The sequence below is a fragment of the Glarea lozoyensis genome (assembly GCF_000409485.1).
Source record: "Glarea lozoyensis ATCC 20868 chromosome Unknown GLAREA3, whole genome shotgun sequence".
In the NCBI taxonomy this organism is placed as follows: Eukaryota; Fungi; Ascomycota; class Leotiomycetes; order Helotiales; family Helotiaceae; genus Glarea; species Glarea lozoyensis.
Genome location: NW_007360998.1, coordinates 2,926,300 through 2,951,212, shown reverse-complemented (window position 1 = coordinate 2,951,212; position 24,913 = coordinate 2,926,300). Strand labels below are relative to the sequence as shown.

The 24,913-nt window shown below is 45.9% G+C and overlaps 8 protein-coding genes across 8 annotated transcripts; 3 read left to right on the top strand and 5 right to left on the bottom strand.

The window, feature by feature from the left end:
• Positions 1-1,096: 1,096 nt before the first annotated feature.
• Positions 1,097-1,771, bottom strand: GLAREA_00954 (uncharacterized protein; the record flags this gene model as incomplete). The annotated part of the gene is made up of 2 exons (XM_008085712.1): positions 1,097-1,663; positions 1,727-1,771. 2 exons carry the CDS (start codon positions 1,769-1,771, stop codon positions 1,097-1,099), a joined length of 612 nt encoding a protein of 203 aa, XP_008083903.1.
• Positions 1,772-4,317: 2,546 nt separating this feature from the next.
• GLAREA_00953 (uncharacterized protein) lies at positions 4,318-5,372 on the bottom strand (the record flags this gene model as incomplete). Its single annotated transcript, XM_008085711.1, has 2 exons — positions 4,318-5,117; positions 5,207-5,372. 2 exons carry the CDS (start codon positions 5,370-5,372, stop codon positions 4,318-4,320), a joined length of 966 nt encoding a protein of 321 aa, XP_008083902.1.
• A 926-nt stretch (positions 5,373-6,298) lies between these two features.
• GLAREA_00952 (Cyclophilin-like protein) lies at positions 6,299-8,122 on the top strand (the record flags this gene model as incomplete). Its single annotated transcript, XM_008085710.1, has 3 exons — positions 6,299-6,308; positions 6,370-6,386; positions 6,440-8,122. The coding sequence occupies 3 exons, from the start codon at positions 6,299-6,301 to the stop codon at positions 8,120-8,122; spliced, it is 1,710 nt and encodes a 569-aa protein (XP_008083901.1).
• Positions 8,123-9,115: 993 nt separating this feature from the next.
• GLAREA_00951 (Zn2/Cys6 DNA-binding protein) lies at positions 9,116-12,356 on the top strand (the record flags this gene model as incomplete). Its single annotated transcript, XM_008085709.1, has 5 exons — positions 9,116-9,241; positions 9,302-9,810; positions 9,862-10,164; positions 10,212-12,001; positions 12,052-12,356. The coding sequence occupies 5 exons, from the start codon at positions 9,116-9,118 to the stop codon at positions 12,354-12,356; spliced, it is 3,033 nt and encodes a 1,010-aa protein (XP_008083900.1).
• An 807-nt stretch (positions 12,357-13,163) lies between these two features.
• Positions 13,164-14,279, bottom strand: GLAREA_00950 (uncharacterized protein; the record flags this gene model as incomplete). Its single annotated transcript, XM_008085708.1, has 1 exon — positions 13,164-14,279. One exon carries the CDS (start codon positions 14,277-14,279, stop codon positions 13,164-13,166), a length of 1,116 nt encoding a protein of 371 aa, XP_008083899.1.
• A 1,382-nt stretch (positions 14,280-15,661) lies between these two features.
• Positions 15,662-17,029, bottom strand: GLAREA_00949 (AT hook motif family protein; the record flags this gene model as incomplete). The annotated part of the gene is made up of 2 exons (XM_008085707.1): positions 15,662-16,530; positions 16,585-17,029. The coding sequence occupies 2 exons, from the start codon at positions 17,027-17,029 to the stop codon at positions 15,662-15,664; spliced, it is 1,314 nt and encodes a 437-aa protein (XP_008083898.1).
• An 869-nt stretch (positions 17,030-17,898) lies between these two features.
• On the top strand, positions 17,899-19,532 carry GLAREA_00948 (uncharacterized protein; the record flags this gene model as incomplete). Its single annotated transcript, XM_008085706.1, has 2 exons — positions 17,899-17,989; positions 18,043-19,532. 2 exons carry the CDS (start codon positions 17,899-17,901, stop codon positions 19,530-19,532), a joined length of 1,581 nt encoding a protein of 526 aa, XP_008083897.1.
• Positions 19,533-22,646: 3,114 nt separating this feature from the next.
• Positions 22,647-24,483, bottom strand: GLAREA_00947 (Amidase signature (AS) enzyme; the record flags this gene model as incomplete). Its single annotated transcript, XM_008085705.1, has 3 exons — positions 22,647-22,810; positions 22,880-23,046; positions 23,123-24,483. 3 exons carry the CDS (start codon positions 24,481-24,483, stop codon positions 22,647-22,649), a joined length of 1,692 nt encoding a protein of 563 aa, XP_008083896.1.
• Between the last annotated feature and the right edge of the window lie 430 nt (positions 24,484-24,913).

The following is a 24,913-nucleotide window of genomic DNA, read 5'->3' as shown; positions in this document are numbered from 1 at the left end:
CCGAATCAGAAATGAGAACATGACTCCATGAAGCCTCTGCCTTGAGCAGAGATCGAGCCGGAGGACTCGGGGGGCATCCAGTGTCCGACAAAGTTCAATTCTCTGCGCACCCAGGACATCCATTGGTAAATGTATCAACACCACAACCATATATTAGAGATCTGAGATGACAGAGATGTTTTTCAGGTCTCAGGATATAGTACAAGAGAAAGTTCTATGTTGAAAGAGATGTTGTGTTGATGAAATGTTGGTTGCGATTTTGGACTGCGCAGAGAATGGTGTCGGACACTGATGGAAATTGTTCTTTGCTCATGGAATGGGAATTTGAGTTGGGTGGGGAGAATGACCTCTGGTTGAACCCCTATTTTTGGTGGAAGAGATATGGTATTCGAATGGACTTGACTCAAGGTAAGTTTCTCTTTCTCCTTGGCGCATTTAGAAAGATCATTACTTGAAAACGTTTTATTTTCTGAAATTTGTAGACGAAATATCGTCATTTCGTCAATTGTTCTGAACTATACTATGACTGAAGATCTTAGAAATTTCCCTATCGCAAGCCAGCTTCGTCGTGGACAATGTGACCGGTAGTCGAAACGCGATATTTCTTCGATTTAGTTGATATATTATCGTGTATTTAGTAGATCAACTTGGCACATTATTAGATATTTCGTCAATTATTTCTGGCAAAAAACCCTTTAAGCTCTATCCCAAAAGGACTTATCTAGTCTGAAGATTAGGTGGAAGTTTAATATAGAATTGTATTAAACAGTCTTATTGTGTGGGAAGTCTTATTTACTGGGAATAAAGGACGAACTATCTATAGTGTGCCAACTTGATTGACGAACTATCGATATTCCGTCAATTGTTTTGAGTAAACTTATATTTCGACTACCGATTATTTTATCCACCGCGAAGGCTGTCTAGCGGTGAGCAACGCTCTGACAAATCACTCAATTTCTATCACATTAAGGAAGTCCTAGACATATTCAAAATTCTTTCATTATCTGAAAGCTATAGACGAAATGTGTTATATTTTGTCAATTCAATTGACGAAACATCGTCATTTCGTCAATCATTTTGAGCAACTACATTACAACTAGAGATCGTAGCAGTTGGAGGAGAATTCCCCTTTTTCTTCGAGCCATGTAGCGGCTGCCACGAGCATCGTCAATGCTTGCTCATCACTCCCGGCCTCCTTTACTTCCGGCTCACCACTCTCCTCCTTCTTCACCACCGTCGCTCTCTCAGCTTTTTCACATACATCCGCGAGGAGCTGGCAGGCTTCCGTGCCAAAGACTCCATGGCGAATGGCCTTGTTGTCCACAGCGGCTGCCCGTAGCCACTCATCCCTGTCCTTCCGAATGATATCACATGCCGCGCGATCCAGCAGGTGGACCTTATATCTATACCATCTACGATTCCCTCCATAGTAACGGGTGCAATTATCAATGTACTCTTTTCGCACTTCCTCCACGTCCACCGGGCAGTTGCGTTCCAGTTGTGCAGTCATCGTCTTCTTCGTGCTTTGTGTAGTTGGCTTCATCTTCGTATTCTTCGTAATCTTCGTTTTCTTCGCTTTTGGCTTCTTCTGATTGCTCTGCCAATTCTCCATTATCTGCCCCATCTGCGCTCGTGCTGATAGTGTTCTGGTTCTGCCTGATCTCTATATTTTGAAGTCAGTATCTTCTCGCTCACCAGTATCAACACAGCTAAGATTACCACATACCCTTGGTTCAGTAAGTTCGTTTGTGCCTGCTGGAAGAGGAGCCATTGTGATGTGGTTTGGAAGTTGTCACGAGAATGTATCTGGTGTCTGGTGTGTGGTTTGTGGTGCATGAGTTTCTGGAGGACTTTGCTGCGGAGCGTCACCCATTATAAGCAGTTCGTCTGTGATTAGGTCCAGCGTCCGCTAAACCGCATCATTAGCTCTAATGATGCCAAAACTCTTCGAAGTGTTGTGGAACTAAGTCTTAGTCTATCAAAACCTTCGTGCCTACCAACACTTGATTGCTCAAAATCAATCAATTATACCCTTTGGCGACTGGCTATGATGTATAGCGAGATCAGAACCCCTTCTTGAGCTGGACTACCAGCCTTTCTGTTAAATACATGGTTCTCTAGCCATTAGCGGTCGGCTTTTTCCACTGTCTACTTTGAGAGCGATATGTTTACTTTAGAATTGGTTTATTTTCTTTTTGGTTATTGGGACATTGTCACTTCCAGGCATCTGATATCTTCACATATTTCACACTGAATCACCAGCTCTAGAGTGCGCATCCTGTGATGCGACTTGAAAGCAGCTACCGATCGGAATCATCGATGGAAGCTCAAAATTTGCTTATTATGATCGTTGCGGGTCTTGGCCATGTCATTAAAAGGTTGACGATCCACAATGGCTGTGAATGAAATAAATTTGTTTTCTGGTTCTAATTAGACTGGCTTAGTTGCTTTTGGGCTCACTCCTTGTTTTGATACATGATTGAAAGGTTCGGAAGCAACAGTTTCCAGGGAGTCTGTTTGGGTGCGAGGAATTACGAATTCTCCTTGCTTCTCTTTCAGCACTGCGTTCAAAGTGAATGTACAAGTATATGAGACTTTTGGAGTCGACAAAGACCTCACGTCAGGAGTCGATGTCCCTGCGGCACTGAAAACATTCATTGCGATGTTCTGCTACAAGTGGGCGAGGGGTACGCGCATCAAGGCTTCCATAGACCACAAAATCGGACTCGGAACAAAACTGGTGGACCAGCCATTAAGCAAAAGCCGTACGGCGACCCAGATTCTGTTCGGCAAAGGTACAAATTTTCAATAGACGATCCAGAGTTAAATCAGTGTATGTTTGGTTCTGTGTCTCAGATATCACAACTTGATCGCGCTTGCGGTTTTGGAGGCTCGCTTAACCCCTTTTCTGATAATATGACGACAAACCCACCCCCAAGACACTGCGTCGTGACTTCGAACTGTACACCAAAATATAGTAGTTTGTGCAGCACACATCACGTCAACAAAACCAAGACAAAACGCTCTTTTTATTTCGAAGTATTGATTTCTTGCAATTACTGCCCACTGTACTTGTCTTGCCGCTGCGTGGTACGGTACCGGAACTCGCCAATAGACGCCGTATGCAGTGACGCATTTTCTTTTCACTATCGCGGCTATGGATACCTGTAGCTCTAGAAGATGGCTTACTTCTTAGTTTTTCCTCGGTCCGTTCAACACCCGGGCCCGAGGACAATATTCTGCAAAGGTTTTACAGAAGATCTTTTCACTTCACGATCAAACAGAAGCAGTGTCTCTTGCATTTCCCATTAGTACACTGTTGGTTCAGCTGTGTGTGTAAATACATTTCAGTTCACGAGTCGAGAGCCGCTTTGTATTGATAGCAGGCTGAGAATCTGAAGAGGTGTGCCAGCGGGAATTTCCCATATGCCAACCTATCTCCTGGGGCCCCATTGTACACTACTGGTTTCTAAGAGCTTAGCAGCAATCCACATACGTCGGAGTTACCCTGCTGGTTAGGTATGAAAAACCTGTCGTTATTCTCTATTGTCTAGAGTTTAGAAATGATTTTTCGTGCATTTTTTTCACGCGGACTCGGAGATTGAGACTGGTGCGTGGAAAGAGGATTTTTCTGTTGATACGTCATATGGTTCTGAATTGTAATTGATGAGTTTCGAGTCAATCGCAGTTGTCCATGAACTTCTGAGAAGTTGTTTGAGGCACAGGGCTGAGGTAGAGCCCGTACGCCTACACACGGCTATCGACTACGCTGCACAACAAGGAGGAACCTTACATAAAGATGTCAGATTGCGATACGCTCCGGCGATTGAGAGCTAAGGTAGGCAAGAAAAGTGCCGAACTCTACTGGATCGCGCTTTAGAAGATGGGTTTAAAGCGCCACTATGAGGTAGCGTGACTTGGAAAAGAATATGGTCTATACGCGTTCAACGAAATAGCCATGCTAATAACTTTCTAGTGTCGGTGATCGGATCTCAAAATCCGAAGGCACAGGTTAATGAAAAAGATTGAAGACACGGTGCACAATTTTTGCTTTCGTGCCGACGCTAGATTTTAGAATAACAAAGTGAGTAGAGATTCCTCAGAATTAGATCCAATTTGCACAGCCTCTTTTAGCGTTCACAAAATAATACAGACATCGCATAACTCTACATTTCCTTATCCACTCATCCTCCATCCTCACCGGTTTGGACCAGCGCTTCTTCACTAATTACGCTAAACACACTTCAACCTCCCCAACCACACCATCACACTTCTCCCCATCGCCCAACCACCACCCGCTCCAACCCAACGCACACCTCACATCCCGCTCCCACCATGGCACTTCATTAAAAACTCATCCAACTTGTCCTTCTGCGCAGCGCTAGGATCTAGGTATCCTGACACCAAAGCTCTACTTCTTACTTGCAGCTCCTCTAGGTCGGATTCGCGGTTGAGGAAGGTGAGAACAGCGAGACTGTATTGTGCTACTTGTTGAGTATTTCTGAAGGGGGTTTGCTTGGGAGCTGTTGATGCGCTAGGATGGTCATTCTGACGGTTGTCGCAGGTCGCTAGTGTAATTTGGGAGAGAGGTGCTGTTTGAGGGGGTGGTTGGAAAGATCGGATGAATGTGAAGGGTTTTGAGGTGGTGGTTTGTGGTCTTGGTGGATGTTGGGTTGTGTGAGAATGTGTCGGTTTATGTGAGGTATTCTGAAAAGTTGGTTTCTGCGAAGTGACGGTCGATGGTGTGAACTGACCTTGCGCCATCGTATTTCCCACAATTCTGCTCTCCGCAGTATTCGTGCTAGCTTGACTCCCAGCATTCGTTACCATCGTATTACCATTACGTACATCCGCGACTCCCCGTCTGTCCTGGCTAGTCTTGGACTTTTCGAATGGTCCAATATACTTCATCCGCCCACTCACCCTAACCTCACCACACCTCTCCGGCTCGAAAATCTGCTGCCAAATCAACCGTCCCGCTTCCTCTAAAAGTGATACATCTCTCCGATCTTCAGATTGCGTGAGCAGATAGTGTATTCGTAGCCCGACTGGTGATTTATCGGCTAGTTCTGTTACGGGGACGGTGGGGAGGGAGTCGATTGCTCGGAGTTCGTTGGCTGTATGGTAGGTTGGTAAGTAAATGGGAGGGAAAAGAGAGAAGAGTATTAGTAGAGGGGAAGGGAAGGGGGAGGGAAATGAGACTTACGTGATGGTTTCCGACCGTAGCGTTCTTGGATTTCTTCGATTCTGTTTCTGGGTTGGACGTATCTGTATCTTTGGAGAGGTTCTTTCCTTGGCGTGATCTTTTTTTTTCCCAACGTGATAGGCTGATGAGACGATGGGGAGGGTTGTGTTTTGGTGCTGGGATGCATTGTGATTGTGGAATAGGTTGAGGATTATAGGGGTTTTGGTTGGTAGAAGAGATTGCTTTTCATTGTGAGAAGTTCACCTTCATAGGAAAAGTTACGGGGTTTGTTGTAGATGGCTTCGAAATATTGGAATATTTCGAAACATGAGCAAAAAAAACATATGAATAGATAAAATGTTTTGTTTCCTCTGAGGTGAATTCCAGTCATGGCTTACCAAATCCATCCTCTACTCGCCCACCACCTAGTAGATTGCCTACACAGAATCTATCTCTTATGTATTTCATGATGTCTCTGAATTGAAGACGAACGATCGCTAAGCTCCCCGTTGAATTTGTTTTTCATGTATTCCAATTTGTAATAATCTGCAGGACGGCATAGCTTGCACGACAATAGAGCGGGTCGGACTGTAGATGTGATAGGAAAATGTTCTGCAAATCAATTACTATGTAGCTAGTGAAAATGTATTTCGCATAAGTATAAACAAGTCTGTTATTGGGTTATTGTATCCTACCTAGATACTTATAATGGTCATACTGGCGCTCATTAGTCAGACCTTGATACCATGACAGCTTATCTACAATTCCTTAGCCTCTATATGACCTGAATGTGTGTTTAGAATTGATGAAATTCATATCCAATATGCTAACGTGTAATTGCAAAACACTAATGTCTTGTTAAGCCAAGCGCTGAAGAATCCTCGTCAAGCATTTTCAAATTGAATGAAGACGTTGGCTGTGTGTTACTCTTCCTATCTTAGATTCATAATTCTATGGAAAGAGTTTAGAAAATCAGACGGTCAGAGGTTGTGCATGTCGTCTGGAATAAAATAACGCTAGGCCGCTTCAGTGACCTTGCAGCTTGCCTAGCCGTGGTGGTTTTTGAAGATCCAAACCCTGCAACTACTTCTACCATTCATTCACGACTTCAACATGGGAAAAGGTTAGTCGCATACGATATCCAACAGAATATTTCGTTCATGCTAATTAGTTTCGTGTCTCAGGTACTGACAAACTTTATGTAGGTTCTTGCGAGCATCCTCTACCGGGATCTGAAAATTAATTGTTCTACAGATTACACATTCCGAGTGGTCCTCCTCCGACGCGTATTCGGCCAGTGCGGGCTCGAATGTGTCGCAGAAAGCCCCAAATGGCGCATCCTTCAAGAGGTTGCCGTTCAACTTTTGCGCAGCCAGTCTGCAACCTTTTCTCAATCCCGTCTGCACACCAGAGGGCACCATATTTGACGTCGAGGTCATCAGCGAGTGGCTTGCCAAACATGGCACGAATCCAGTCACCGGAAAGCCATTGAAGGATAAAGAATTAATCAAACTGAACTTTGCGCGCAATTCCGATGATGGAGGGGTTGATAATGGGAAGGGGGATATGGTCGATCCGATTACGTTCAAGGTTTTTACAGACAATACCCACATTGTGGCAATACGACATGGCAGCGAGGCCAATGTTTTTGCATGGGAGACAATCGAAAGACTCAATGTGAAGGCAAAGATGTGGAAGGATCTAGTGGACGATCGCGAATTCGGAAGATCAGATATTATCACCCTGCAAGACCCTCAGAATATCGAATCGCGAGACCTGAGCAAGTTTAAATTCATCAAAGAGGGCGAAACAGTCTTGACAAAGGAGCAGCAGGAGGAGCGACAGAAGGGATCAGTCAATATAGATGCTCTTGGTAGGGTTGGCGATAAAGTCTTGAGAGCGAAGGAGGCAGTTGAGAAGGCTAGGAGGGAGAGGGAAGCTGGTGGGGATGTCAACCGCTCAAAGACGTTGAGCAAGACGGGTTCCGGCAACACAGCACCTAAGCCCTCTTTGATACAGGAAAAGAAGCTGGCATACAATGCTGCGCAGTATACTACCGGAAGAGCAGCGGCGAGTTTTACCAGCACCGGACTCACACCAGAAACTAGTGGTGAACGAGCGCTACTTTCCGATGAAGAGTACATGCTTCGACCAAAACGAGTCAAGATCAAAGGATATGCTAGAATTGAGACCAATTTTGGCGCGTTGAACATTGAGTTGCAAACGGAAACTGCTCCCCGGGCGGTTTGGAATTTTGTACAGCTGGCGAAAAAGGGATATTACAATGGAGTTGTATTTCACAGAAACATAAAGAATTTCATGATCCAAGGTGGTGATCCGACTGGGACTGGAAAAGGAGGCACGAGTATATGGGGCAAGAATTTCAACGACGAGTTTGATGGCCCGCTAACTCATGACGCGAGAGGCATCATGAGCATGGCAAATAAGGGGAAGAACACAAATTCGAGCCAGTTTTTCATAATCTACCGTCAAGCAAAACATCTTGACAGAAAACATACCATCTTCGCCCGCGTCGTGGGCGGGTTAGATGTTTTACAAAAATTGGAAAATGTACCAGTTGATTCGACATCAAATAGGCCGTTAAACGATATTGTTATGGAAAAGGTTGTGGTATTCGTTGATCCCTTTGAGGAGTTTCAAAAGCAGAAGCATGATAAAGATGCTGCTGAGAAGGAAAGGGAAGAAATTAAGAAACAAGGCGGGACAGAGGACGACAAAACGACATGGACTGGCAAAAGACTTAGGGCTGATGGTACTGTTGTGCAAAACGACCAAGCTGGCGGTGTTGGTAAATACCTGCGAGCTGCTTCTGAGAAAGAGGCTGTCGCGACTAGTGTTGATGATGATATGCAGGAGTTCGAGCCTGTCAAGAAGAAGATCAAAGCTGGAGGGTTTGGCAATTTCGATGGCTGGTGATGCTTTCGGCTGCCGACACGATTGCCCACGGTACAGCGTTCAGTCTTCTTCTGGTCGTATTCTTTCTCGTACCGATCTAAGTAGGTAAAGAGGCGGGTCCAAACCTCGGGAACCTGCATTGACGTTCGAGACGCACAAGGGATTGCGCAGAAACATATTGCATATATCTGGCTGATATCCGCCAGAATACATATCAATGGCAGTCTCTAGGACTGTGGTGACACAAACCTTACTGTGTCAAAAGATGTGCGTACGCATGTAGATGCAAGATAGAGCACCAGCAAGTTGTCGTCGCTTAGCGGGCAACGCATACGCTTAGAAGAAAGGCTGGATATCTACGGGTTTTACATAACAACCTACAGCCCAGTACATTGAAAGCAAGACAGGCTGGTTTGATGTATCCCCGTATGTGCATCCGGTTTGGTTTGTGCTCAGATGAGAAGGGCTCCAGTACAAAGGAATGAGAAAAGCATGGTCATACAGGAGTGATTGTCCTACAAGCACAACCCCACATCTAAAATCATTCATGGAATAACGACAACCAATATTAAGGTGTTATTATCATAGCTGTAGATAAGACTAGATTGTATATTTATGATTAAATTGAAAATCGTTGACAGCTAATCGTCCTGCCCTCAATAATGGTGCGTTGTTCATGTGACACAAGATATAAGTCCTGCGAATGAAAGAGGGCTGAGCTCAACTGATAGACTGCACGTCGTATAGCAATTCGCTGTCTTGGAGATATCCATCATTTTGACGAACTTGAACATATGTTACGGTTACCAACCCGCGAAAACCAACTGAATTGAATACGGTTAAGCTAACTGCTGTGCGGACCGGCACAGTTTCATCCTTGCCTGTCACTTTGGCTGTCACGCAAAGTACCCACCACGCCCACCTTCCCCTCCGCATCCAAGCTTCCCTAACCTAAACCGCTGTAAACCGCGGCACTGGCACTCTTCACTGTGGCATCTTAGCTGCGACTTCGAAATGTCGACAGCGACGGGGTCATTGCACTCACAATATCCAGTACAACTAGACGGCTCGTTATTGCCCGGTCAGCAGCCACAAGATGTGCAGCCGGCGCAACACAAGAGGGTTTATCAGGCGTGTATCGTGCGTTATCTCCCATTCTAACCTGCCGTAGCTCGTTGCTAATCCGCATACCTGTCACAGCCATGTAGACGACGCAAAGTGAAATGCGACCTGGGAAGCGTCGATAATCCGGGCGACCCGCCGTGTGTACGATGTCGACGAGAAAGCAAAGAATGCTACTTTTCCGCGACGCGGCGCAAGAGAAAGAACGATGAAGGAGAAGGCAGCCTCGATGGTCTCGACTATGGAGGAGATGATTACACAATGAGGAACGGAAGAAAGCCCACGCATGCTTCACCTCCACGACAAACATCAATGGTACCTCCTCCTTCACGACCGGCTGCTTCAGCTTCATGGCCGGACAATGCGCCGCCCAACCCAGGCCCTCCGTTGACACCAGGAGGCTCGATTGGTCGACCACAGCCTTTACGAAGACCGACGACCTCCGGCAGAGACGAAAATGGCCGGAACACGAGTGACGAGTCGGGCAATACACAGCTGGAGAACCTCGAGGCGCAGGAGGTGATGCGACGCGAGGTATACGGGCCTCACGATGCTTTAGACTTGCTATACAAGGCTGCTACCAATAGGTATGTTTCGCCCGAGTTACTGGAACCTACCGTTGTTAACAGTCTGCATAGTCCTGGTCATATCAGAAGCGCCCGACCAAGTAGCAGTCATATGTCTCCTCTTGTAGCGGGTAACGTCCCAGGAAAGCAACAGCCATCACCGCATCTCAGCAATAGCCAACCATTTCAACCGAACTACTTACCCCCTCCAGGTAGAGACACCACGATTGATCCCACGCTGGGTGCTTCTGCACCAAATGGAACTGCTACTTCACCGGAACAAGGTTACAAAAATGCCATCAAGGCATGGGCAAGGTTCAAATTTGTCAGGGCAGGTTGGTTTACCCCCGCGGAAGCTATCGAGTACATCAGCTAGTAGGTTATTCACAAATCATCTGTGGATTATTTCTGACAACATACAGCTATTACACCTACCTCTCGCCTCTAACACCGATTTCTCCCCCTACTTTTCAAGATCCTGCGACACACCATACACTACTCACCGAGGAGCCCATCCTGACTGTCACGTTATTAACGATTGCATCAAGATATAGGCAAATACCTGGTGCGGGAAGCCAGTCTCGTTCAAATGCAATTCACGAAGAGCTGTGGAAGTACCTTCGTGGAATGGTAGAACGGTGCTTGTGGGGTCAAGAGGCTTTTGGTGGTGGCTTCTGTGGAACAGAAGTGGGTACTGGAGAGGCCCAAACTTCTAGCACAGAGCCATCAAGGGGGCTGAGAAAAGGCAGTCTTCGAACACTCGGTACTATCGAAAGTCTCATGATCTTGACGGAATGGCATCCTCGAGCTTTACATTTTCCTCCAGCCGATGCAACAGATGAGTTGATGCTGCCTTCTTACGAAGGACCAGATAATATCAGCACTGATGACGAAAGTGGGCATCGTTTACCTGGTGGAGTTGGCGGAAAGAGGATCGAAGGTTGGCTGGAACCTGCTTGGAGAAGTGATCGAATGTGCTGGATGCTTCTGAGCACCGGAATGGGCCTTTCCTACGAGCTTGGTGTTTTCGACGATATAGATGATCTTTTAGCTACTAGCGGCGAAATGACGAGACCAGAATATGAGGACGAAGCTTATCGATTGAGAGCCGCAAGGATCAAGAGGCTTCTTCTCATATACGTCACCCAACTGGCTGGCCGGTTGGCATGGACGAATATGGTTCCGGAAAATTTAAGAGATACAGACCCTGTGTTTGCCCCTAGAAAACGAAGAGCTTCGAATGACGGCAAGACACCCGATACAGCAACATCAATGTCTTTAAACATCAATTCGTTCAATTATATACCGGACCTCGATCTCGATGATCAGATTATTCATTGCTGGGCTGGAATTAGCAATGCAATGAGACTCGGCAATGAGAAGCTCTTTCGATCGAGGCACTTTACCACAAGGATAATTCAGGATGGAAGCTACATTGAGCTTTTGAAAGAATTTCAACCTATGCTAAGCGCCTGGAGACAAGAATTTGAGCGATTTCGACTACCTCCGTTCCAACGACATATTCTATCCATAGAGTATGAGTATGTTAGAATCTATGTCAACTCATTGTCACTCCAGGCCGTTGTCGAACGATGCACGAACAATCCAATTTCTCATGTACATGACGGAAATCACGCAAATAGCACTTCAGGTCCGTCACATGGCGAGCTTTCACCTGAGTCGCGGAATTACTATGGAAAACTACCGCTCGCAAAACTTGGCAATTATGGTGCAGCCGATCAGGGATACGTACGGGAAGTTGTTAATGGTAGTAGAAACCTCCTTCAAACAGTTGTAGAAGGGCTTCTGCCTGGTGGTTACCTCAAGCATGCACCCGTACGGACATATTTCCGCATCATTAGTGGTGCCATGTTTTTACTCAAGACGTTTGCACTCGGTGCCTCAAAACAAGATGTCGAGATCAGTATTGGATTGATGGATCGAGCAGTCAACGCTTTACGAGACTGCGTTGTTGATGATGTACATCTGGGTATACGTTTTGCAGATCTTTTGGAGACGCTCACAACCAGACTCCGTAGTCGGTTTATCAGCGCTACGAGGACACTACCGGGCGCGACGAACAACAATAGTAAGAATCTGCACAGTCCACGAATGCATCACGAGCCGGATGCAAAGCGGATGAAGGTAGACCACAATGAACAGATCCGCGATTGGAATGCTTCAACTCCAAACTTTGCCAATATGCCAAACGGTATGATATTCCCAATAGGTCTTTTAATTCCAAGCTAACGTTCACAATAGACACTGGAATATCAGCTACCCCATTCGACCTTAATCCGGGGCCATTTTTTGGGCCTAGCACACCCTATAGTCAAGCTGGTGGCTCAGCCTATGGAGGTACGGGTACTCATGCAGATATGTCTGATGTCTTTGGCGGAGATTGGAGTAGTGGCAACGAGATGTGGTATCTTCCACCAGGAGCCGCGTTCTTCCAGAACGTAAATGATTCAGCGATCACACAAACTGCTGAGGGCGTCAACGTTGGCGGAATGGATTTGCTTGATTACATGACACTTGACATAAATCAGATAGATGGTTTCCAATGAGATATTGGATCGTCTGTCTAATTTTGTTTATGAGATTTTCAGGAGTATAGAGACTGGGTAGAGCTCGGGCTTTTTGCGCATTTCATAAGGGGGTAAGACTCTGTGGTGCAGGGTACAGGGCGCTTTTTAGGGGTTTTGGCGTTATTTTATTTGCATTTTGTGGAATTGAATTATGCTTCTGCTGCTGGCCTAGCTAGCTAGATACCTTGGGTGTTCATTGGAGATATGGGGATAAAAGTGGATTAGGCCACCTATTTTGAAGCGCGATATGTTGCGCTAAGCACTACATTAGGCGCGGTCGAGGTACATTGATTAAATACAAAGAATACAATCAGACCATTGAAATATTGCCCTGATTTGTGCAATTCAATTGGAGAAGTTCCTGACTCAGATGCGTGAGGGCTGGCAAGCGAGATTTCCTGTGGTTGGGCCAACATGTCGTGCTAGCAGCGTCTATTGCGTGATCCCCTAAAAGATTAGACGACGACACAAAAGTTAGATTGTTGAATTGTTCCAACGTCTTTCAAACATTCTGTCTTTTTTTTTGTCTAAATATGTAATATCTCGTACTAGGTGGGTGATACAACGGGTTATGATAAACAGCTAGGTCTTTACATGAGAGTTTATAAAGATCACTATTGACTATCTAGGTAATCTTCGTTACTTTGCTTTGGCTTGGAGTATTTTCATATCTTTCTTGAGCAGTGATTTGAAACTAATTACGACACTAGCTACTCAGGGTGACAAACTCATCCAAGTGGATGAGCTTTCCCAATTTCATAATTCATTCAAAGAACTTCCGTCGTATCAGCTTCTCTGTTCCATATCATCAATCACTTCCTGGGAAAAACATGTCGTGTTATCTCCATAGTAACCAGAATAAGGATCTTTCTTCTCCTGACCGTTCATCTGAGCTTTCGGAAGCATTCTTCGACCCTTCAAAAACTCATAATCCGGCATCGCAACCCTAACAAGCTCCTCAATCTCCTTACCAGCCTCCTCGCCAAACTCTACCTTCCACTTCTTCGCCTCAACATCGATATCAATCCCCTTCGACAATTTATCAGTTTGAATCCCCGTCGAAGCATGCAACGTCCCCAACATCGACAACATTGGCGTCGGCAGCCCATCCAAATACTCCTGCGTCGCCTTCTCCCACGTAAACCGCATCTTCTCCCGGCCCATCCCCATCAACTCACCCACCTCCACCACCAACTCCTCATGTTGAATCAAATCATCCGCGTCAATGACCAACGGCCATTTCACCCCATCCGCCGCAGGATGCTTCTCAAACCGAGCCGTAAAATACGCAAACAGCGAGCGTGTGAATTTATACGTCATAGCGATTCGACGCTCGACCTGAACAGATTTCACAATCTCATACGGCATCCCGCGCATCTGGCGCTCAAACGACGGAAATGACAACGCCGGGTGTCTGATCAAGAAGACAGGCGAAATAACATTCAAAAACTCATCCGGCATAACCGTCTCATTCAAACTCGATCTCGTCCCCTCCCGTCCATCCTGGAATTTCATCATCCACTTCCCCTCCTCCTCCACCCCTGGACTCACAATTTCCGCAATACTCGTCGGGCCAAAAAAGAAATTCGCATGTTCCTTCGCAAACGCGTGTTTCCCTGCCGCCGTAGCGTCCGCGTGGTAGGCGACGAAGGAATCGAAGCAGGATTGGTAGATCGAGGCCATCTGGGTGTGTTCGGAGGCGGTCCAAAGGGAGACGGGTTTTCCGCGTACGTCGATGGAATTGGCTTTCATGAGGGCGGGGAAGAAGTAGTAGCCTCCTAGGAGCTTTGCGGGGTGGACTGACGGTTGGGCGGTTGGGTTTAGGATTTTGACTGCGAGGTTGGAGGCGGTGCGGGTGTTGGTTATGAGGGTGTAGAGGGGAGGGGGTGAGGTGGAAGACATGTTGGGTGGTTTGGTCTGAGATCGTGAGGTTGGTGATGGTTGTTTGAGGGAGATGGTTGGAGGTTGGATGTAAGAGGAAGAGGTGAGGTGTTTATATCTTCAAACCCGATCTTCTCGGATACTTCAATATCCGTAGATTGACTTGTCGATATTCACCTCGCTCACAATTTCCTTCAACCTTTCAGGCCAACAACCATTCATCTGAATATTCGGAGCTTCAGAAACCCGAACTCCATCTAAGCTGCCAAATGACCGTCCAAAATCATCCCACCTCCTCAATACCTCTCCATCCAAAAGTGGGTCATACACCACCGCCCAATCAAAGATGAGGTTGCGTGCATATAGAATGTTGGTTTTCCTCCATGTGCGAGAGCTGCCGAATTTGGTGGGTGTCGTGATAGGCTAAATAGGATGGGGGGCTGCTGATGCACAATGTGGTGTTCGATTGATTTTTGTACGGTGCGAGATTTGGACGGTGCGGTGTATGGTTGGGGATGAGAAAATGAAGGAAGATTGGTGAGATGTTTGTGTACATCAGGTAGGTGATGTTGGAGAAGAGGTAAGCAGGTTGTTGATTGAGAGGTTTGCTTTGTGGTCCAATCGGTAGTAAATTGTGCTTGTATCCTCTGTTTTATTCTCTGTTCTCGCAATCCTCACAAACCATCATACATCCTCGACTCTAGGATTTCTTGACTAATTTTCTGGGCATTAGTATGCAAAATTATAAGCCATCCTAAAACTGTTTTTAGAGTCGGTAGAGCTGCTCTACCAGAACACTTTGTGAATCCTGTGCTGGATCCAGCAGCGTCTTTAAAATGTATTTCCTCTAGAATCGTTATTTCTCCTTTGCTCTATCGTACAGTATTTCATATAGAAAAGGGGTATTCGGTTAAAGTGTGGGTCGTCATAAGCCTGACTTTCACTCGTTTCCTCTAGTGTGTTGTATGTTTGACGACATACCTGGCTATACTAGGATTACAATGAAGCCTACCTAAAAACTTATATTTGCTTAATTCTTTTAACCAAGTATGGTACATTGTCTCTTTATCTAAGAGTAAATATAATTACAGAAGTAAAGAATGTTAGAACATCGGGTTCCAAACATAGTTACATATTAGTTTGTTACAAGTCTGACGGGACACCTCGATACGGAAGAAGACTAATATCATCCCCAAAACGCTATATTTACTAGATCCTTTTGATTAAATATACGATATTGTCTCTATTAGAAAGACTAAACATATATTCTACGGAAGGGGTGTTGAAAAGTTGTTTTTTAGAAGCGTTATGTTTAGACGGTGTCCCCTCAGTTTTGCAAAGCACTGGTGATACTTACATAATTTGAAGAGCGTTCCGTCAGTCTTACGTATCGGTAGACAGGCCTAGTGCCATCGTCCAACACGCGCATCCTCATACGCGTTCTCCGAAAAATCAGCCCATGAGCTTTCGGGGGCAGCAGGCGTATCAGATATCTTCCGCCCACTGAAAGGTATTGCTTCGCCCACGCAAGGAAGAGTGGCCTTTCCGGTGAAGCTGGCCAAGTTTCCGTCTTTGAACGTGATAGTCCCTTGTTCTGCCTCGGATTGAATCTCGCCCTCCCCGGTCTCACGGCATTTCAATCTTAGTAGATATGTACGTGACTGGGCAGGTTCGCTCTTGGACTTCTTTGGTGGGCGGCCTCGGCCTCGAGGAGCTTCAGACTTTCTCTTAGAGCTGCGGGCACGCTTTTTCTCGTTCTCGGATTCATCTTCATCCTCATCATCGTCCTTGTCTTCTTCTTCGTCTTCTTCCTCTTCCAGGTCGGATTCATCCTCCAAATCTAACTGAGAGCAGTATTGCTCTAGAGCTTTCTTTTCCGCGCCGATAATCATGACTCCTTCCAGAATCCCGAAATTGAAGCTGGCTTCAAAAATGCCAGGTTCCTCAGTCTGGCGTATATCCAAACTTAGATCCTCTGCCTGATCCGGCCACTGCTCTTCGATCTCTTTGCAATCGATGATATAGCTGCCAACGGGCGAATACCTCTTGGAGCTCTTCGGACCTTTTTTCTGCTTCTGGGTATTGAGATAGTCCGTATGCATCTCCTCACGCTGATCCTCCCGCTCATCTCCCTCCGCCTGGACTTCCTTCGCCTCTTTAGCGGGATGGTCCTTCGCAGCCTTTTTCACAGCTGCCGAATTCCAGCCCATGAAAATGGTCTGCGTCTTAGGGCCTCTACCCGTCTCGTTGTGCAGGCCTGCGACCTTGCTGGCTGCCTCACGTATCTGACCGGCGCGTTACGTGCTATATGGATCAAGGGGTATACCAACAACTGTGGCCGTTTTCTTACGGTCGGGTTGGCCGGACGATAAGAAGTATTTCTCCATGACCCAGTCGGGGAAACTAGAGAGTTGCTCAGGGGTTTGTTTGTTGAGCCATTCTGCATGCAGCTGCTCGCGCAGTCGAGTGATATGGTCGGGAACTTTGTCGCACTTCCCAGCTTGAAGGACTTTCTTCATCAGAGGAGTTCCATTCCCAGACATTTCACTCTCATCAAATTTGACGCCATAGTGCTTTAGTTGGCCACGAACGAAGTTGCCGGAACGGCCCTCCTTCAGTTTCTTGTTTGCTTCAGCAGTGAGTTTTGGTAAGAACATGCTCCTGAGAGAGGAAGCTTCAACTCGCTCTACTCGACCAGGAAAGGTGTAAAACCTGCCATATGAACAGGTGAAGCCGTGCTTAGCATTTTCTTCATCATTGTAGGAAGACATGGCGACAGATGGCTTTGATCGCTTTTGATTATGAGTTAATGGACTTCGCAGCAGAGGTTTCGAGCATCGCGTCCCCATAGGTATTGTTGAATTACACGTGCTAGGGGCAGTAAGCTAGTCCTAATTTGATAGTCACATGGTGTATCACCTGCGGTACCTAAGCTCGCGGAGGATAAAATAAGTGACGGTCGCAACACAATATTTCCCTAATAAAGTTGACGAAATATCGTAATTTAGTGGATTAATTTGGAACATTATTACTATTCCCTCAATTACTTCCAGTAAATAAGACTTTAAACTCTATTCGAAGTCGACTTATTATTATTAGTTTAAGTTTATTAGCGGGTAGGTGCCTGACCCTTATTTTGCCCTCCGCGAGCTGAGCCACTCTAGGTTCCGCTATACCTTAACTATCCACAAGATAAACCAATAACGCAACTCTGTTAAATGACGCAGTAGACCCGCGCCGTGCAAGCCATAGGACCTTAGTTCTAATGAAGTGGCAGCTAGCGTTACACAGAATATATGTACACACGGACCTCGGCGCTAGCATTGCCAATAGGCAGAAACTGCCGACCAGCGATCACGAGCGGAGGTGTAATATAATTTGGCGCTACGGCTGAATTTTTATCTTCATTCTCCTACAAGAAACTGCTCTAGCTTCGCCAATTAAGATTTTCCCAGTCATTAGTCTTGCTGTCCATGTTGTTCCCATTATGAGCAATCTTTGTGAAACCTGTCAGCGGCTTAAAAGAGGGGAAAAGATAGAGAACAGTTCTAGATGGCTTGGGAACGTTGAAAATTCCTGCGATGGTTGCGAATTGCTCCGGCAGGTGAAAATTGCTACCAAGTTCGAGTATAGCTACAACATGATTGAAATGATCTGCAAAGATAATAATGGCCGTTCGTTTGCTCGTATCGGTGGAGCGAACGCTACGGTAGACTTGTTTGCGGTCCCAGGTGAGTGACATCAGGCACGGCGATCAATTGAAACTCATCATTAATTCTTTAAGGTGTTCCTAATTGCTTTGGACTGACCTCCACCAATGCCGAACCACAAACCACAAGCTCCCCGCTTACAATGGCTCTTATTTCCAAGTGGTTAGAGAATTGTTTGGATTCTCATCCCAAGTGTACACATGAAGGCGATCCAACTTTACCTACGCGCGTCCTAGATGTTGGTGGCATTTCTTCGAAAAGCGTCAAAGTTGTAGAAACGTGTGGAGGAAACGGTCGTTATTTATGTCTCAGTTACTGCTGGGGAAAATCGGAGTTCATCAAGACGACTAGAAAAAATCTCGATGATCATAAGATTGCGATTCAGTTTGATAGCTTACCTCAAGTTTTCCAAGATACTATTGAAATTGCTCGTACTTTGGGTATAAGATATGTTTGGATTGATGCGCTGTGTATCCTTCAAAACGACGAACAAGACTGGGAAGCAGAATCTAAAATTATGGCTGATATCTATCACAGATCATATTTGACCGTTGCAGCTGCGTCTGCTGGAAGTGTTGACGAGAACTGCTTCTCCGCAACAAGAGATACAATTATCACCGGGCCTGTTCAGTCACTTTTCAGACCACACTTTCCGTATCAGGCAGAAGAAACGAACGAGTGTTTTCCTATGCGTACCAGGGCATGGACGTACCAAGAACGATTACTAGCCCCTCGAGTATTGTATATCAGTCGCCAAGAAGTGTTGTGGGAATGTTTTGAGGAGAAAAATTGTGAATGTGGCTTTTCTACATGGTATTTCGGCGATGTGGTGGACAAGAGCGGGTTTTATGACAAGTGTCTACAGCCAGCACAAGAGGACTACATGCTTCAAAATATGTGGCGGCAATTAGTTATGGAGTATTCAGCATTGAATCTGAGCTTTCCAGCAGACAAGCTACCAGCCCTTTCTGCATTGGCAAATACCATCTTTGATCGCAGAGGAGGTGGGTACGCTGCGGGGCTTTGGATTGACACGCTGGTCCTTGATCTATGCTGGTCCGTAACAAACACCTACGAAACGAAGTGTGACTTCCCCTGGAGAGCGCCAACTTGGTCCTGGGCTTCGATCGACAGTCCTATCTACTTCCATATAGTACGTTACTACCAGCAAGAGATTGGCGAGCATCGGATACACGCCGAAGTGCGTGAAGTCTATTGTCCTCGCCAAGGATCTAATAGAACGGGAAGAGTGGTCGCAGGAAGCTACATCGCCTTGAATTGCGAGCTGATGCCTGTTCAACAGAAAAACATCGGGATGCAAGCTGGGAGTCTGGATCTAATATCGATACTTGACGGGAGAACTGAAAACGATGCAATTGGAGAAATGTTTTTCATTCCGCTATACTCATCTGATGACACATTATCGGGTATAATTGTAACACCAAGCGCTAATTCCACGGACAACCAGTTTGAGCGGGTCGGATTCGCTTATTTTGTTTGCGACTCTCAGACTGAGGCATTTGTTAATCGGGGAGCGGGGAAGCGACTGATTAAACTAATTTAACTAGCAGGATTATCTCAGGCTTATACAAACCACTTCTTCTAACTTATAGTTACTGTAATAGATTTTTAGCTTGAAGCTTCTTACCGAACATAAGGGAATACAAGTCATAACACACTTATTCCCATCAATTTCCAGATTGAAGCTTTAACCCGATTATGAGGAAATATATGTTACAACACACAAATAAAGAGTTAGTAAGGTTGCTATCGTGGCTGGTTACCAAAAACAACCCCACGTAAAAGTTTATCTAGCTAGGAAATTTTCCAAGGTTCGGAAGGTACAAAGTCCCGTATAACGGTCTCCAAGCTCACCGGCACCTAGACAAAAGAAAACAGGCACGCGTTCTCAGTAATAAGCCTCCGTCACTTTCGTCAGTTCATTACCAATCTCAATCCTCAATAATAGTAGACATTAATTTAACCACTTTTCCGAAATGCTCCCAAAAATAGCTATCACTGACAGCTCAAAACTATTTCCATACACAGACGTACTGCCCATACAATTTTGTATGATGAAAACCTCAACGATATTGAAATTAGTCAGTTCCGCACTCGAATTAGTGCTAGATTAATTCCAGTTAGCTGCTACATAAGATGAATAGTGCGTTCATTGCGGTAATTCATCAGACAACCGTATCAATCGATCAATGAAACCCTGGCACTGCGAATAAATATTTGGTTTCCAAAGAGACAGAATTAGAGCCTGAGCTTCAGGCTATGAGCTGATCGAAAGATAATTAAACTTTCACATCGTTCTAGACAAGGGGTCCGAAGGGGACAACCGTAAGATGTCCAAGAAATCGGCGTACCCCATAGGGATTGTTGGGCTAGTTTTGGCTGTTTTGGCTGTGATTTGTGAAAAAATAGTGAGAGAAGAGTTATTCAGGACCTCTCAAAACCCATTGAGCCTAGAACTCATCAACGCCTCTTGATTTTATTCCTTCTCCTCTTCCGTAGTTCCACTTACTTTTTCAACTACAAGAATTCTAGATTGAAAGTATTTAAATAGTAAGTACCACACGAAAAAAGTTGCGCTCTTAGGAGCTGTATAGATTAACAGGTAGTTCATTTTTAACACCGGCGATTGAAACTTCTACTTTTTCCTCTTTTACACAGCTATTTCAATACATCTTACGAGTTGTTCTTTAGTCCTCCATGTTTCTTAATATCGCTCTTTCGCTTTTGGACAAATGAGCTTTTCTGTGGACTTTTTGTGAGCACTAGACAGATGACTCTAATATATAGTTAAGGAGTTTTGGATACAACTGTTTAGACACAGAGTTATCAAAAACGACAGACATCGTTAGATACTGAAAATAAACTCGAAAGAACTACGACGAGTAATTTCATCATCTGAATATTAATTTTACTAACGTATAATACGAGAAACAATACGCGAATAAAAGAATTCCGCATCCTCCTTAGCGTAAGAAGAACAATTTTAATTCACATTATTCAACGTGGTAGACATTAAGTAAACTCATCAAACACCTAACGAGCTTAATCGAAAGCAAATCTCCGCAAAGTTATCAGTCCCTATAGGAATAAGAGAGCCCCGGGCATAACGGGTGGTGTCCCAATTCTAGATAGTCTTTGTAATTAGATGATTTCTGAGGAAATCGGCACTTATGCTTGAAGTCCTTGGAAGAAAGATTTCTCGACGAAATTGCCTACGGGTACATTTACTAAGTTATCTGTTCTTAATGAGAAACATCAACACAGGTTATGCATCTATATGAAAAAAGTCATTACCGAATTCTGAAGTCGCTGAAGATAAAGAGATGAACAATGGAAGAGATAAAAAACGAGTGGGTATTTGTTAACCCCCGACGTAAAATTCCTCCAATATGTCTAAAATTTTACGAGGGACAGAATGACTTCATGTTGTGAATTGCGAACATGCTCGCTGTGATCATTAAAGGAATTATATCAGCGGAACTATATAAACTATTTCAAGCTTGGAGCCAATGGTCTCAAACACATGGAGCCAGGGATTCAAATATTCGAACTCCTCCTCGAAATGTGTCGTAAGACACCAGCTTTGATGTATGGTATCAGTCTGATTACTGTCATCCGCTATTGACAGCATCAGAAATCTCTTAGACAGATGGCGAGTTCTTGAATCAAACAACCCCCTTAAACACCAATCTAACACCCCACCCTCCTCAGCCTCAAAAACCACCCAACTCCCCATATCTCGTTATCAACAAAATCTCACCACTCCCCTGGAGATATAATACAGAATTCCCACAGTACACTGACGCAGAAACCCGTCTGTCGGTATCAGAAACCCAGAATCACAAACCAGACAACAGAACACCCCACTCTTCACAAATAGACCATTATATCCATATCCAAACGCCTATCCCGTCCCAACACTGATTCTCAAATCTTCATAAACAGCGCAAGATCTCCATACTAACACCTCCGTCTCCTCCATCCCCTCCAAACATCCCGCACACAAAAACACGAAAAAGAAACATGGTCAAACTCAAGTTTCACAATGTTTCTTGACCTAAGTATGCTTATATCATCTTCAACGACCAAACACGGTCGATTTGGGGGGCAGCGTTCTTGCTTATGTGAGGTGTTGAGACTGGGATTTCTCTTGATTGAAAAGATGAGAATGAAATATGGGTTTCTAATTAGGATCTTTTCTTCTTCTTATACCAAACTTTCCCGCAGCAAACTGAACTCTAACCAGATCCCTCGTCTCACAGTAACTTAGCACCACCACCGCCATCAGCTCCATTCCTAGTCAATATCGCTCGTTCGTTGCCCGCAAGCAGTCTATCAAATTCCTTTCACGTGGTAGACTGAAAACACATTCATACCATGAACATCTCCAACTCTTGGGCGCGTTGGGAAGTAGATTTATGACAACGGCAAGAGTGTTGAATTTGAGATGTGGTGGTGTTAAATTCCTCATGATGGGAATGGCTAATTTATGTATTTTCTTGAGAGTGCTATGCAGATTGTGGTGTTCTTATACTGGATCTTGCAATGGCTTTTCATCCACACACCTCCCACCAAAACTACCTCAAAACCTACCACCACACAACTGACCCCGTTCAAACACCCATTTATCACACCCTAGGCCATTACGGCCCGTCTGTCACAACTTCATCTCCCTCTTTCCACCCTCCTTCCCCCTCGCAACAGCATCCTCCACAAGCTTCATCCCCTCCACCAGCCTCTTCTCCTGCAATCTCGGCGCAACGACTTGGACGCAAAGCGTCGTATCTAGATACATCTGTCTATCCACTTTGCCTCCGTTCCCTGTCGTGTGTTAGTTTTCACTCTAAATCCTCAAAAGCTCCCGAAGAAAGACAGGAGGCAAAAACTCACACATCCCCCGATTAACCTCATCCCAACTATTCCCCAGCACAGTTTCTGATTCCTTGAATTCGAGAGAGGGATCAGAATGCGAGAAGTCTCGCACGGGTATAGTGCCAGCCGCACAATCAAGCAACACCCAACTACTCGTATACCCCACGCCATTCCATCCATCGACTCTGTATCAGATCAGCATACACCTCTTCACGATCCAAGTCCACAGAGACACGAGCAAAATGACAAAAGAGGACATACCCAGGCGTCGGATGTCCCGCAACCGGACACACAACAACATCAACCACCCTCCCATCCCCCGTCCTCCAAACGCCCAACATCTCCCTCTCCAGCTCCTCCCTCTCAGCCCGCAGGCTCGCCAGGGTATTAACCTCGACCTGCTCTTTCCTCGCCACCTTGTTTTGAAGCCACGGACTCAACGGCTCTCCCGTCTTCTCAAGCAGATCCAGCACGAAATTCGCACCGTCGATGCCGAAGAACTTGTTAGCGAGGGAGTTGCACTTCTTGAATACATCGTTTGGGATCTCGACGACCTCGACGCCGGCGGTGCGGAGGGCGTGGCTGGTTTCGTCTAGGACTTTGGCGATGGGGGGGAGAGGACGGACGATGCCGTCGCTGCGGAGGACGCCTATGATTGGTTTTCTGCTCATCGAGCCTTGGGAGTCGAAGGCGCCGAAGACGACGGCGGGGTCTTGTTCCCATGGTTTCGCATCTGCGAGAGTTCGCAAGAAGAACTCACAATCACTTACATCCCTCCCCAACGGCCCAGCACAAGCCTGCATCCCCAACCCGCCCATCCCCGGGCGTCCTCCTCCTTCTTGTCCCATAAACGGCACGCGTCCCACGCTCGGCTTGACACCCACAAGTCCATTACACATGGCCGGAATCCTGATACTGCCCCCTACATCCGTTCCCACCCCAAGTATACTCCCCTTCATCGCAATCAGCGCGCCCTCGCCACCACTCGACCCTCCCGCCGTCACGTCCCGATTCCGAGGATTGAGCGTGCGCCCGAAGAGATGGTTATGCGAGTCCAACGCCATGAGCGTCTGCGGGATATTAGTCTTCACATACACCACGGCGCCGAGATCCAGCAGGATGTCCACGAGAACCGAGTTCTGCGTCGCCGGGTTGAATGCGAGGCTGGCGATGCCTATACTCGCATCATAGCCTTTGACTTTGAAACTGTCCTTCAGAGAGATCGGGAGGCCGTGGAGAGGGCCTACGACTTTTCCCGTTTTCTGGAATTCGGAATCCAACCACTTGGCTCTTGCAATCGCATCCTCAAACATGATTTCCGTCAGACAATTCGTTAATTGCTGCGCAATCGCTGCGCGTTTGCAGAATGCCGTCGTCACGGCCAGCGCTGTGAGTTCGTTCTTAGCGATCGCGGATGTGAGGGCGACGGCGGAGTAGGACTCTGTGATATGTAACTCCTTGTCCGTGAGGATGCCAGAGGCACGGGGGATGTGAAGGACGTTCTTCTGAGGCGGGTCGACGAATTTCTGGTCCAAGAGCCATTCTTTTGGGATCCGAGATTTTTGCTCCGCTTGTTTGCGGGCGGCGATGGCGAGGTAGGGTGGTTCTCCTGAGGGGGCCATTGTGAGATGTGTCGTGGGTGAGGAGGGTGGGGTTGGTGAGTTTGGGGTATCAAGATTTCAGATAGGAAGTAAGAAGGGACTTCGAGAGATATTGACCCGCGTCGTGTGGTTTTGGGTTGACGTTGATGAGTCTGAGTTCCCCGGATCTCAGAAATGTCGATATGAAGATATATCTAAGTGAGACAAATATCAGGATTTGTATGAAATGATGAATGTGGACGGTAATACCATTTGCTTACGGTAAAGCTTGCGAGTCGATACCCCGCTTTATAATGTTTGTCCTAAGATAGAGACGAGCTTGTTATCTTTGCTTTATTTAAAATCTCTGAAATGAGTGATATGGGTATATATTCAAGTGAGATAAATACGCGCCTTTAAATGCAGAAGTTGAATGATGTTGTTACTCACTTGATCACAGCTCGCCCGTTAT